Here is a 12713-nt window from a genome sequence, read left to right on the forward strand (position 1 = left end):
GCCTCCTACTGCTTCCTGTAAGCGTCCTTCCGGACGCTTACAGGTCGCATGTAAACAGACTCACTGTAAACTACACCCTAAAGCATTTTACACATACAATTACATTGGATTACACAATAAATTAACTCATTACCTCCCACACTCCCCATTTTTTTTTTTTTTGTAATTTAAAAAAACAAAACAAAAATACAATAAAAAAAAACATAAATAGTTACCTTAGGGACTGAACTTTTTAAATATTTATGTCAGGAGGGTATAACACTGTTACTTTATAAACTATGGGCTTGTAATTAAGGATGGACGCAAAACTGAAAAAAATGCACCTTTATTTCCAAATAAAATATTGGCGCCAAACATTGTGATAGGGACATAATTTAAACGGTTTTATAACCGGGACAAATGGGCAAATACATTTCATGGGTTTTAATTACAGTAGCATGCATTATGTAAAAACTATAATGGCCAAAAACTGAAAAATAATATTTTTCCCACATTTTTTCCTATTTTCCCATTAAAACACATTTAGAATAAAATAATTCTTGGCATAATGTCCCACCTAAAGAAAGCCTAATTGGTGGAAAAAAAAACAAGATATAGTTCATTTAATTGCGATAAGTAATAATAAAGTTATAGACAAATGAATGGAAGGAGCGCTGAAAGGTGAAAATTGCTCTGGTGTTCAAGGGGTAAAACCCTTCAGTGGTGAAGTGGTTAAGTGCTTCAGTAAACAGGGCTGTATTCAAAACCAGTGGGTCAAAGAGCTCAGAGAAGCTCTTTTGCATAAATAACCACTGAAGTTTTGATTAACTCTTCCTTCACTGGAAAACAATATGAGACTATTTTCTTTGCTACTAATGTTCTATTTCGTAGCTGTACTACACATACAATTCATTGGGCCATATGCAATTCACTTTTTCACCTGACTTTTCTCCTAGGTGAAATTTTCACAACTTGAAAATAAAATGTTTTATTAACCACTAGCAACCAAACAAATGCTCAAAATAATTTTAACCACTTTACCCCCGCGCGTACGTATTTCTCCGCCCCTTTTTCCATCCTTTAAAAACCAGGGACGGAGAAACACGTACTTTCCGCGTTCCCGACGCTGTCCGCGCTCCCGCTCGTAAACACGCCGCCCGCCGCTAGTAAAACCGCCGCCGCCCGCTCGCCCGGAGATCAATGAACGGGAAAATCCATTCCCGTTCGTTGATCTAAGCCCCACAATGACCCGCTGCTCTCCTATGGGCAGCGCGATCATTGTGAGAAGAAACTCACGTGTCCAGCCTCCTTATTCTTCCTCCAAGCTTCCGGAAGGAGGCTTGGAGGTCGCAATAAAGCAAAAAGTTACTGTGGCCATCTTGTGGCCAAATAGTAAACTACACCCTACACATTTTTCACATACAAATAAATGACTTTTACACAAAAAATTAACTCATTACCTCCCACACTCCCCATTTATTTTTTTTTTGTAATTAAAAAAAAATTCAAAAATTTACAATTAAAAAAAATACATAATTAGTTACCTTAGGGACTGAACTTTTTAAATATTTAAGTCAAGAGGGTATAACACTGTTACTTTATAAACTATGGGCTTGTAATTAGGGATGGACGCAAAACTGAAAAAAATGCACCTTTATTTCCAAATGAAATATTGGCGCCAAACATTGTGATAGGGACATAATTTAAACGGTTTTATAACCGGGACAAAAGGGCACATAAATTTCATGGGTTTTAATTACAGTAGCATGCATTATTTAAAAACTATAATGGCCGAAAACTGAAAAATAATTTTTTTTTCCCCCACATTTTTCCTATTTTCCCATTAAAACACATTTAGAAAAAAATAATTCTTGGCATAATGTCCCACCTAAAGAAAGCCTAATTGGTGGCGGAAAAAACAAGATATAGTTCATTTCATTGCGATAAGTAATGATAAAGTTATAGACGAATGAATGGAAGGAGCGCTGAAAGGTGAAAATTGCTCTGGTGGTCAGGGGGTAAAACCCCTCAGTGGTGAAGTGGTTAATAGTACATTTTCACCTACTTTTTGGTACTTTTTCCATTGCAAACTGTTAAAAAGTTATTTTAAATCAAAGATGAAAAAGTAACTCCTAGGAGAAAACTCAGGAGAAAAAATGAATTGCATATGGCCCATTATCTCATAAGTTTTCACTTCAGGCTTGCTTTAAAGGAAATCATCCTTCCCAGCCATGAGATGGAAAAAAAATTCCCAATCTAGAAAATCTTTTTTTTAATCCTTGAATATTACTGTATAGGCATATTTCACAAATGACAATCTAGAGGTTGATATCTGAACCCCTGAGCATTTTAAAAATGAATATTGTCAACTGTTATCAAAATAAATATTTAAAAAAAAACTACCGTATTTAAATATAAAGGAAAATCATCCAACTTGTCATCATATATTCTTATAGCCTGAACAAGACCCATATACTGTAAGGATATTCCACTATGGGATAATGATATCCCTGAAACAGAGATTACAAGTAGCACATCATCAGCAAACAGAAGACATCATAATAAAGATCTTCCCTTGGTATACCAGTAACTATTTAGCCTTATTATTATATTTAGGATGAATAGAAAATTGGAGAAGGTGCAGCCCTTTCAGGCTCCAATTTTAAAAAAATGAAAATAATTGCTTGAGTCACTACAGGAAATGTTTAAGGGCTCTTCCACACTGAGTGCACTTTGATCCAGTTTTGGAAGCACATGCATTTTGCTGATCACAAAGGTACCATGATTAAGGTAGTAATTGTGGTGCCCTGTACAGAGTGGTGCAATCTATTTTGGCCCATGCTGCAGTTTTCCTGCATTTGCGATTGGGTTAAATTAATGGGCGTGCATGCAATTTGGATAGCAAATATGGTGCTATGCGATTTGCTATGCAATTTGAAAAACTTTCTACAGCTTTTTTTCCATTTTGGGAAATGCAACCATGCCTACAAATCGCGGCAAAATGCGATGCTCAAAAATATGTTAACGTTGGGATCGCAGTGCACCGCCATGACCATTTTCAATGTGGATGGGCACAGAGGCAGTTTTTTTAAAGTTATGCATACAGATTATGAATAGCTAACAGAGGGGTTTGAGAATCCCATCGGTTATATGGCTTAAATAAAACATAAAACAATTTGAGCAGTCAGTCGGTACACAGATTAAGATTTTATTACTGTTAATAAGGTTTGTTGAATTTACAGTACACAGAGTGGTATCTCCCAAACATTAAATGAGCTTGATTTAAATGGATCAGGTTGGGAAAAAGAGAATTAAAATGGTTAGCCAATAATTTTGTAAACATTTTAAAATCGGAATTCAGTAATGCTAATGGATGGTAGCTTTTGCAATTTGAAACTTTCTTGCTCTTTTTAGGATAACTATAATTTAGAATGTGTTCTTGTGGTAGGCATGGGGTCAGTGGCGTAGCAATAGGGGGTGCAGAGGTAGTGACCGCACCAGGGCCCCTGGACCAGAGGGGCCCAGTAGGGGCCCTCCTTCAACCACTTTATTAGCTCTTTATTGGTGCTAAGCTGGTAATGATCACCTCTATATGTGCTTTGATTAGTTGTTACCATTAATAGACTGTTCTCTTCCCATTCTTACACCTCTCTGACACTGCAGCTGTCCTTGGCAGGCTTTGGTGCTACATATCAATTTTTCTATATAGAGCGCTTGAGGGGGCCCAATGTAAAACTCACACTGGGGCCCAGAGCTCCTAAGCTACATTACTGTATGGGTCTTTCAAAAGAACTTTCAGAAGTACAGTATTTTTATAATAGGAATGAGAGAACCCTTCTGGCCCAGATACCTTATGTGCCTTTAGAAATGTTAAGGCTTTCCATATTACTTCTTCTAAAAAAATTAGTATTTTCATACGTATATTGGATGTATAAAATCATGTCCAACAAAATGTTCATATTGTTCAAACCATTTAGTCTGTGTATCCCGTTAACTCACGGTTCTTTTCAGTGCTGGGGAAACTTAGCTCCAACCATTTCCTGTAAAGGTAGCCATACACTGGTCGATTTGCCATCAGATTCTACCAACAGATAGATCCCTCTCTGATCGAATCTGATCAGAGAGGGATCGTATGGCTACCTTTACTGCAAACAGATTGTGAACCGATTTCAGCCTGAAACCGTTCACAATCTGTTGTGGTGGTGGTGGTGGTGCCGCCGCTCCCCCCGCCCGCATACATTACCTGCTCCGCCGGCGCGACTCCAGTCCCCAGGTCTCTTCTCCGCTCTGGTCTCCATGCTTTACTTCTTCCTGCCTGGCAGGAAGTTTAAACAGTAGAGCGCCCTCTACTGTTTAAAATTCCTGCCGGGCAGGAGGAACTGAAGCATGCCGGAGACCTGCGCGGACACGGAGCAGCGGTGACCGGGGGTAGTCGCGCCGGCAGAGCAGGTAATGTATTGCCGCTCTATTGCGTCGGTCGTCGGGCACTCGAACGCCGCTAGCGACGCGCTCCCTACCCGCGGGCGATCGACGGTAATTTTCCGCACGGAGTGATCGACGGGATCGGACGAAATGGATCGAAATTCGGCGTGTAGCGCGAACGATTGGCAGCAGATTCGATCCCAGTGATCGAATCTGCTGTCGAAATGGCGGCAAATCGGGCCAGTGTATGGCCAGCTTAAGTGTATTGTTTGGCTATACCAGTGCGCCAGCTTTTGATAGCAGTTGGATAAGGTCTTATCAACTACATTTGCAAGTAAAATCTCAGAGCTGCTACAAAAAGGATATTCAAAAAAAAATAGGATTTAAAGTATTCATGATAATATTTTTTTAGCGAGTGTTCTTTAACGTAAATAGTTTTTGTCAAATATACCATCTCATAATATGTAGGAATAATGAATAGGAATATTTTTATATTTTTATTTTTAGTAGATTAGGAATAAGTTTATTAAGACATATTAATAAACCTTTGCATTTATATACCTAAGTAGAAAGTAAGTAAGAAAAAAAAAGAAGAAGAGTACCAGTAATTAACTAGTACTTACCAAGGAGTCGTGCATTTTGCCTGCGTACTGCCATATGGGTACTGCTAAATCTGCCCAATAGTTGCACCGAGCCATTGGGCCCTTTGATTTCCAAACTATGACTTCTGTTGCCCTGCAAAGCTCTCCTCATCCTCCAGCAAGTTATGCCCACAGCCACCAGCACACCAACATATGTTATGAAAGACAGCCAGATGCTGGCCATAAAGAGCCCCCTCCATTGACTAAGTGGTGTGCAAACCTGCACTTGCAAGTGCCTCTCCTGGGCAACCTTAACTTGATTGGTTTCTATGCCCATTGAAAACAATATAGGCAGCCCAGCCAGGAAAGAAGCCAACCACAGTAAACACAGTCGAAGGCGCACCCTTGAGGCTCTACGCAGGTGGAGGGTTAGAGGCTGGCAAGTAGCATGATGTCTCTCACAGCTTAAAGACAATACATTCAAAATTGTTGAGTAGCAAAGTACCTCCCATAAGTAGTAGAAGCCAGAACATCCAACAGCTCCAAGTGGCCATGGGAAGGGGCTCCAGATTTTTACATACAACTCGGCTGGAATCCCCAGTGCTAGCTGTAAAATATCACAAGATGCCAGACTGCCCATGTGATAACTAAGAGAGGTCTGAACACCACGTACGCCACGTATGCCCCGTAGAACTCGAATAACTAGAGTGTTCCCGAGGATTCCAGCCAAAAGTAGTAGGATATAAACAAAGGACACTAAAGACTTGGCACAGTTGCTGAGTTTCGGTGGTGTCTCAGGGGCTGCAGTCACTGGAGGCATTGGAACAGAGATGGACTGGCTATACCAGTGCCAGCTATTCTCTACAGAGAAACAATTTATTGGGGGCATTCATAGATGTAGATAAATAAGTCCATGCTCACATAGATAGTCTGCCTTTCCAAATGCGTGTGTCCATGATAATTACTGAAGAACCGGTCCACATTTAAAAATGTGCTTCTCTTTACCCAAGAACAAGAGTATTGTATTTGTAAGTCATTTAGATCCACATATTTTATATCTTTGCCAGGGACATCAGCATCTTTTCTGTTCCCTTGCTCCCACTGAGAAAGATGTCATTCCATCCTGTCAGCTAGTTGCCGTATAGTCGGATAATAACTTGGAGTGAAAGGATCACTGTGGTCTATGATGGATGAGCTTTAGATGTTTTCTCAGGCAGTCTGCTCAATCCAGCTGTTTGAAGTTGTCTCTCTCCAAGCTTGCTGTGCGTCAGTGCGCCTCTATGGTCTGTATTTTGTGCTTCTTTGACTGCCTAATCTCTTTTCTGTTTACTTATTCTTTAGATTTTTTTTTTTAATAATCTGACACCAAGCTTCCCTGTCTGTTCTTACTTCAGAGAAGAAATGACAGGATGTGAGTGTAAGTGGATTCATAAGCAAAAGATACTCGCTAGGTCATAGAACCCAAGTAAAGGCTGCATTCACAGTGATTTTAGCTCTGTAAATTAGATATTAGAGGACTCTGCTGAATAGAAGATTTTCTGCCGTCACTCAGAATAAGAATGTGTTTTAAACTACCATGATGTCTGCTTTTCCTCTCACTACCACCCAACATATTAGTTATTTGTAACTATCTGCAAAAGGTGTTTTTTTTTAAAGAGTCTTTATTATAGTTCACATTATATACAGCAAGTATAGATAAAACAAGACACTGAACAGCATTGACAATATGACAAGATAGTTCCAGCAATAATCCAAAAAAGGATGAACAAGGTTATAACATTGCAACGCTGTAGGTAGGGGATATGAACTGGACACATGGCATAGAATAGAGAAGAGCAATAATAATAATCGATCTCCTGGACATCCCAATAAACATATCAATAAACCAGAAGGGGAAGCAACCCGTATCCATCCAGTATGGGGGTATCACACCTGTCTGCCCCCATGTGCGCTCAAATATCCCTCCACACAGCCCTAGCACAGTGAGGTCTGAGAGGAGGCGGTGACTCCAGGGCCCAACAGGAATGTTCACCTGGATCTCTCGTGCTCCAATAAAACCAATTTGGTAAAGAAGAAAATATACCCTCAACAGCAGTATTTTATGCTTTCACAACTTTTGTTGAGAGACAAGTTGAAACACCTAGAAAATGTCTTTTGCTATTTTTCAAAGAGCTGATAAGACTGATAAGAAGTTAATCCAACATTTGGATTGACTTCTTATCAGTCTTATCAGCTTTTTGAACCTTAGCAAAATACTTTTTCTAGGTATTTCAACTTGTTTCACAACAAAAGTCTTTTGACAATTGTGCTGCATAAAAGACCACTGTTGAGCGTGTGCATGGGGCTTTAGTTTAGTTTTTCCAGTCAATTATCTTGGATACTGTGTCATGTGACACACCAAATACTTCTGCTACCTTGGTAACAGAAGCATTGGCCATACAAACCCCAACAATTTGGTGACATTGGAATTCCATCAGCTCTGACATTTCCCACCAACAACTACACAAAACACTGTCTTGAGCACAAATGCAATGTGTAGACGAGTTTATATAGGTAGTTAAATTATGCAACAAAGACAACCAGACCTACAAACTCCACTCCAGCAAACATGTAAATTAAGACAAGTATTTTGACAGGTGTTTCCATATTTTTTGACCTGTATGTTTTAAATAGATGTCATACACTTCTGCCATCTCCACATGATTCTACTGCAGGCTGGAAAGCAGACCTGCATACTGGAACTGTATAATGGATGCGTTTAGGTTTACTGGCCCTTAAACTATTCGTTGCTTTGTGGGTGGTTAATTAGAGCTGACTTTAGAATTGCCTGCCTCAGCTAGGGGTGAATACTCTGTAATCTGCCTTTTGTACAAAGGATCATCACATGAAGGAATCTGCCTTGCATTTAGCCAGAGCTCCAGTGTTCTCTCCAAGTATGATGTCATTTTTAAAGGAAAAAAGAAATGCAAATCTTGTGAGTTTAGTTTTTCCTGGTTATCAGAAAAGATACTCATATCAGCATTAAATAAATACAAACCCTAGTGTTTGAAAACCAACCTGATTAGATAACAGTCACTGGGAACTTCCACAATTAATACTTACTCCAAGTGTGCCTGGTGCATACAATGCAATATTCCGTCAGATTGATGGTCAAATCGATAATTTACGACAGGTCCAATCTGTTTACAATTTTACGTCTTTCTGATTGATTTTGTATAAAAGTGGTCAGAAAATCGATGAGAAAAACGATGGGATGTCAGATCGGACCTGGCGGAAATAATTGATTCGACTGTCAATCTGACGGAAAATTACATTGTGTGTACCAGGCATTAAAGGACTAGAAAAATAAAAGAAAAAGATTGACTTGTGTGAAAGCTACTTTCAAATATCCGAAAGGAGTCTATTTGTAAAAGCAGGCCTTCGATTTACATCACAGGAGCCTATAGGCACAGATGGTCTGGCACCCTAGACTTCACCCTCCATGAACCTACAAACCCCCACCAAAAGTTGCTGGCTGTCACAGGTGTCCCTTAGCATTAGGTAGCCAGAGCTATCCCCAAGTATTAAGTAGCTAGCGGTGCCCCCGACTGAAGGGAATCTCGTCAGTGGAATGCCGAGAGCTGGGTGAGTAACCTCTCATTTATACTCTCATCAGGACTCTGCATAAGGAAGGAGGCACTAGGGGAAGGAAGTGAGCTGACTTTCTATCATCAGGTGCCTGTAGGCACGTGCCTACAGTGCCTTATGGTAGATCTAGCCTGGTGTAAAAGTATACAGAAGGGCAAGCTTACTCTTCTGTTCACTTTTTGAACTTTTTTTTTATTTATAAATCAGAAAATGCAATTACAGCTTACTAAAGCTGTCATGAAGCAGTTATGTAGATAACTGAGCTCAAAACGTGACTTACCAGAGAAGTCAACCCTCACGTCAATTGGTGCAAGTCCAACGTTGGTCTCCTCTCCTCATTCATTTTGTTGACTCAGACTCTTTGTGACTATATGGACTATATGTTCTTTTACATGTCAGATGTAACTGTCAATCACTGCTGCTTAGGCATGTTCATAGCTTCACATATACAATCTCTATTGTCCTTTTCTTCTTTTGCCCTCAATTTTTCCAAACATCAAGAATTTCTCCAAAGAATCTGTTTTTCTTATTATATAACCAAATTATTTGAGCCTTAATAGTAGTATCAACCCTTTTAGTAAACACTCTGGCATTATTTCTTTAACACCCCCCACCACCCCTGGAGGTGTGATTTTTTTGGGGATTTTAGAGTCTAAAAACAGTGCAATTGTTTTGCATGCTTTTAGACCCTAAAACCAGGAAAAATCAAGCTGCTGGAGAGCCTGCAGCAGCCCCTGCACCTTACTCACCTCCCTGCGGTTCAGCGCTGCAGGTCTCTCTCCATCCTCCGTGTGGAGCTGTAACCCTGTAGTGAGATCGCCGTCTGTCGTCATGACGACAAACGGTGATCTCACCCAGAGCTTCTGAGGACAGAAAAGAGAATGGTTGCCGGCGTCTGGGTCCCAGAGGAGGCGAGTTAAAATGATTGCTGTGAATAGCACTCTGCACAGACCTCCCGAAAGCTACCACAAGTCAGGCGCGGGATAACTGCTTCTGGCTTGTTTTTTCCACCCTAACTCGAGATAACCTCCAAGGAGGTTAAAGGACAACTGAAGTGAGATGGATATGGTGGCTGCCATGTTTATTTCCTTTTAAGCAATACCAGCTGCCTGGCTATCCTGCTGATGCTCTGCCTCTATAACTGTTAGCCATACACCCTGAACAAGCATATGCAGATGAAATGTTTCTGGCATTATAGTGGCAAACAGATCCATGAAAACGGATCCGATCCTACCGGTCGATCGGATCCGTTTTCACTCTTTTTGCATTCCGGCGTCCTCTGTTCCGTTTCCCCATATCTCTACACCCCCCCCCCCCCCACACACATACACGGTCCGTTTCTTCACTAGTGCGAAGAAACCTCCTGTTTTCTCATTGCCCCTAATGCAGTGCTTCAGCGCCGTTTCCGTTCCGCTGGGCTGAGTGATCCAGAAAAATAACTGCAGCAGGAAACTTGTGGTCCGTTCAGCAGATCTGTTCGAATAGACGGATGCAAACAGATGCATAGGTTAACATTGAATCCATTCGCATTTGTTCAGATCCGTTACCTTCCGATCCAGGAACGTATTGTTTTTAGTGCTAATGTGAACCGGGCCTTATTGTCAGACCTGACAAGATTAGCTGCATGCTTGTTTCTGTTGTTATTCAGACACTACTGCAGCCATATAGATCAGCAGGGCTGCCAGCCAGGCAACCAGTGTTGTTTAAAAGAAAATAAATAAGGCAGCCTCTATATTCTTTAAACTTCAGTTGTCCTTTAAAGCAAATCTGAAATGAAAATAAATCAATGAGATTATTGTATGTGTAATATGGGTATTAAATAGAACATTAGTAGCAAAGAGAAGAGTCTCATATTTTTTATTTTTCAGTTGTATAGCTTTATTTATAACATTGCATAAGACTGTCACAGTTGCGGTTTAGAATTCACACTCTATCTGTAAAACAAAACAGAAGTAATGACCCTTTGAATTTTCCTGCAGTAAAAAAAAAACACCTTATCTCAAGCTATCTCTCACGGTTTATCGACTGTTTAATGGGACGGACTTCAACCAAGTTGGTCGACTAGCTCAGAGAATCTCTTTTGCATAGATAACAATTCAAGTTTTTTTAACTCTTCCTATACTGGAAATCAGAAAAGGACTTTACATAATTTCTTAGTAGGCTAGTGCCATGTGTAAATATGTTTATCTCATAAGGTCATATGTCGCTTCAGATTCAATTCAAGTATTGATTGGTTAGATCTTCTAGCCCATATGCAATTCATTTTTTTTCCTGAGTTTTCTCCTAGGAGATAATTTTTCAACTTCCTTTTAAAATAACTTTTAAGCACTTTGGAACTGAAAAATAACCAAAATGTAGGTGGAAAGTACCTAAAAAATTATTTTTGGTATTTTCTTGCTTGCTGATGGTTTAAAAGGCAATTTGTTGACAAGGTGTAAAAATATCACCTAGGAGAAAACTCAGGAGAAAAAAGTGAATTGCATATGGGCCAGTAGCTTTCTCCACATCCATAATTCAAAAGCATTAATTTTTCTATGTATGACCATATTTATAATCCAACTTTCACAGCTACAGTATATGTTGCTACTGGGAAAACCATAGCTAAGCTTTATACTGATCTTTATTGGTAAAGCGACATCTCTATCCTGTAGTATCTTGTCCAAATTTGCCATAGCTTTCCTCCCAAGCAACAAATGTCTCTTAAAGGGAAATTAGAGACATTGGGGGAAAGCTTTTATACATACCTGGGGCTTCCTCCAGCCCCATACGCACGGATCGCTCCCACGCCGCCGTCCTCAGCTGGCTGGATCCGCCGGTACCGGGTACCGTCAGTCGGCCGGCAGACGCGGTCAATTGTCCGCATCAAACGGGGCTCCCTCCAATATACGTACGCGTGAGGCTGCCTACTGCGCAGCCGCATGCGTATGGAGGGAGCCCCTGTGATGCGGACAATTGGCTGCGTCCGCCGGAAGTGACGGGACCCGGTACCGCCGATACAGGAAGCGGAGGATGGCGGCGTGGGAGCGATCCAGGCTTATAGGGCTGGAGGAAGCCCCAGGTATGTATAAAAACTTTTTCTAATTTTTAGGAACGTTCCTCTCTGGTTCCCTTTAATCTCTTCGCTGCAGTCACCATCTGCAGAGATCTTTGCTCCCAGGCAGAGGAAACAACTTCTACTTTTGTCAAATCTTTTTGCGAATGGTTCATTGGTGCAGATGACACGGCTTTAGTTTTCCTGATGTTAAGCAGTAGACCAGCTTTGGCACTTTCTTTTATGACATTCATGACTAGGCTCTTCAATTCTTCTTCAGTTTCAAGCATCAGAGTTGAACAATAGGCATAGCTCAGACCTTCCTGACAGCTATTTTAACTCTAGCATGTGACTCATCCAAACCAGCTTTCGCATTACATATTCGACATATAAGTTAAATAAATAAGGAGTACAGCACCACGGAATATGTTGGTACTTTATTAATCAATAATAATAATAATAATAATAATATGCAGTTTTGTCACGCTTGTTTACCAATGGTGAACAAGTCAGTTATTCCATACTCAGTTCTAACTGTTGCTTCTTGGATCCATGAGAATCTGTTACAGTTTATAATGATCTTCATAGTCAAAAATGTTTGAATAGTCAATAGAGCAAAAGTAGACATTCTTCTGGAATTCCCTTGCTTTATCTATGTATCCCTAAAATATTGGCAATATAATCTATTGTGCCTGTTACCCTTTTAAAACTAGCTTCATATATATATTTTATTTATTTATTTATTCAAGTATTTATATAGCGCCGACATATTACACAGCGCTGTACAGAGTTTATTGTCTTGTCACTAACTGTCCCTCAGATATTGATGCAGTCTGGCTTGTAGAATTTTGAGCATTGCCTTACTAGAATGTGAGATTGCAGTGCAATTTCCTGTCTGGGTCTCAGACATAAACTTTTTGGTATCTACCAAAAGGCTCTCATCCAATAACACATCCAAAATACATAGGGACAGGTCCTTGGACACTGGGCAGCCCATTTTATCATAAATTGCCACCGTTTCTTGACATCTTCTGCCAGATACCTTCCATTTTTTACTTTCACCATTCCCATTT

The 12713-nt window shown here is 40.2% G+C and overlaps 1 protein-coding gene across 3 annotated transcripts in view; it reads right to left on the reverse strand.

Moving 5' to 3' along the window:
* LOC137541667 (G-protein coupled receptor 39-like) overlaps nt 1-12713 on the reverse strand; it is a 30439-nt gene that overhangs the window by 6161 nt on the left and 11565 nt on the right. The window contains exon 1 of one of the 3 annotated variants that reach the window (XM_068263070.1): nt 5025-6358. The exons of the other annotated variants lie outside the window; for them this stretch is intronic. Within the exon in view, the coding sequence (XP_068119171.1) occupies nt 5025-5871 (847 nt within the window). The 5' untranslated portion in view covers nt 5872-6358. Of the gene's footprint in view, nt 1-5024; nt 6359-12713 lie in introns of those variants that run through there. 3 annotated transcript variants of the gene reach the window in all.

This window comes from Hyperolius riggenbachi, chromosome 12 (assembly GCF_040937935.1).
Source record: "Hyperolius riggenbachi isolate aHypRig1 chromosome 12, aHypRig1.pri, whole genome shotgun sequence".
NCBI lineage: Eukaryota > Metazoa > Chordata > Amphibia > Anura > Hyperoliidae > Hyperolius > Hyperolius riggenbachi.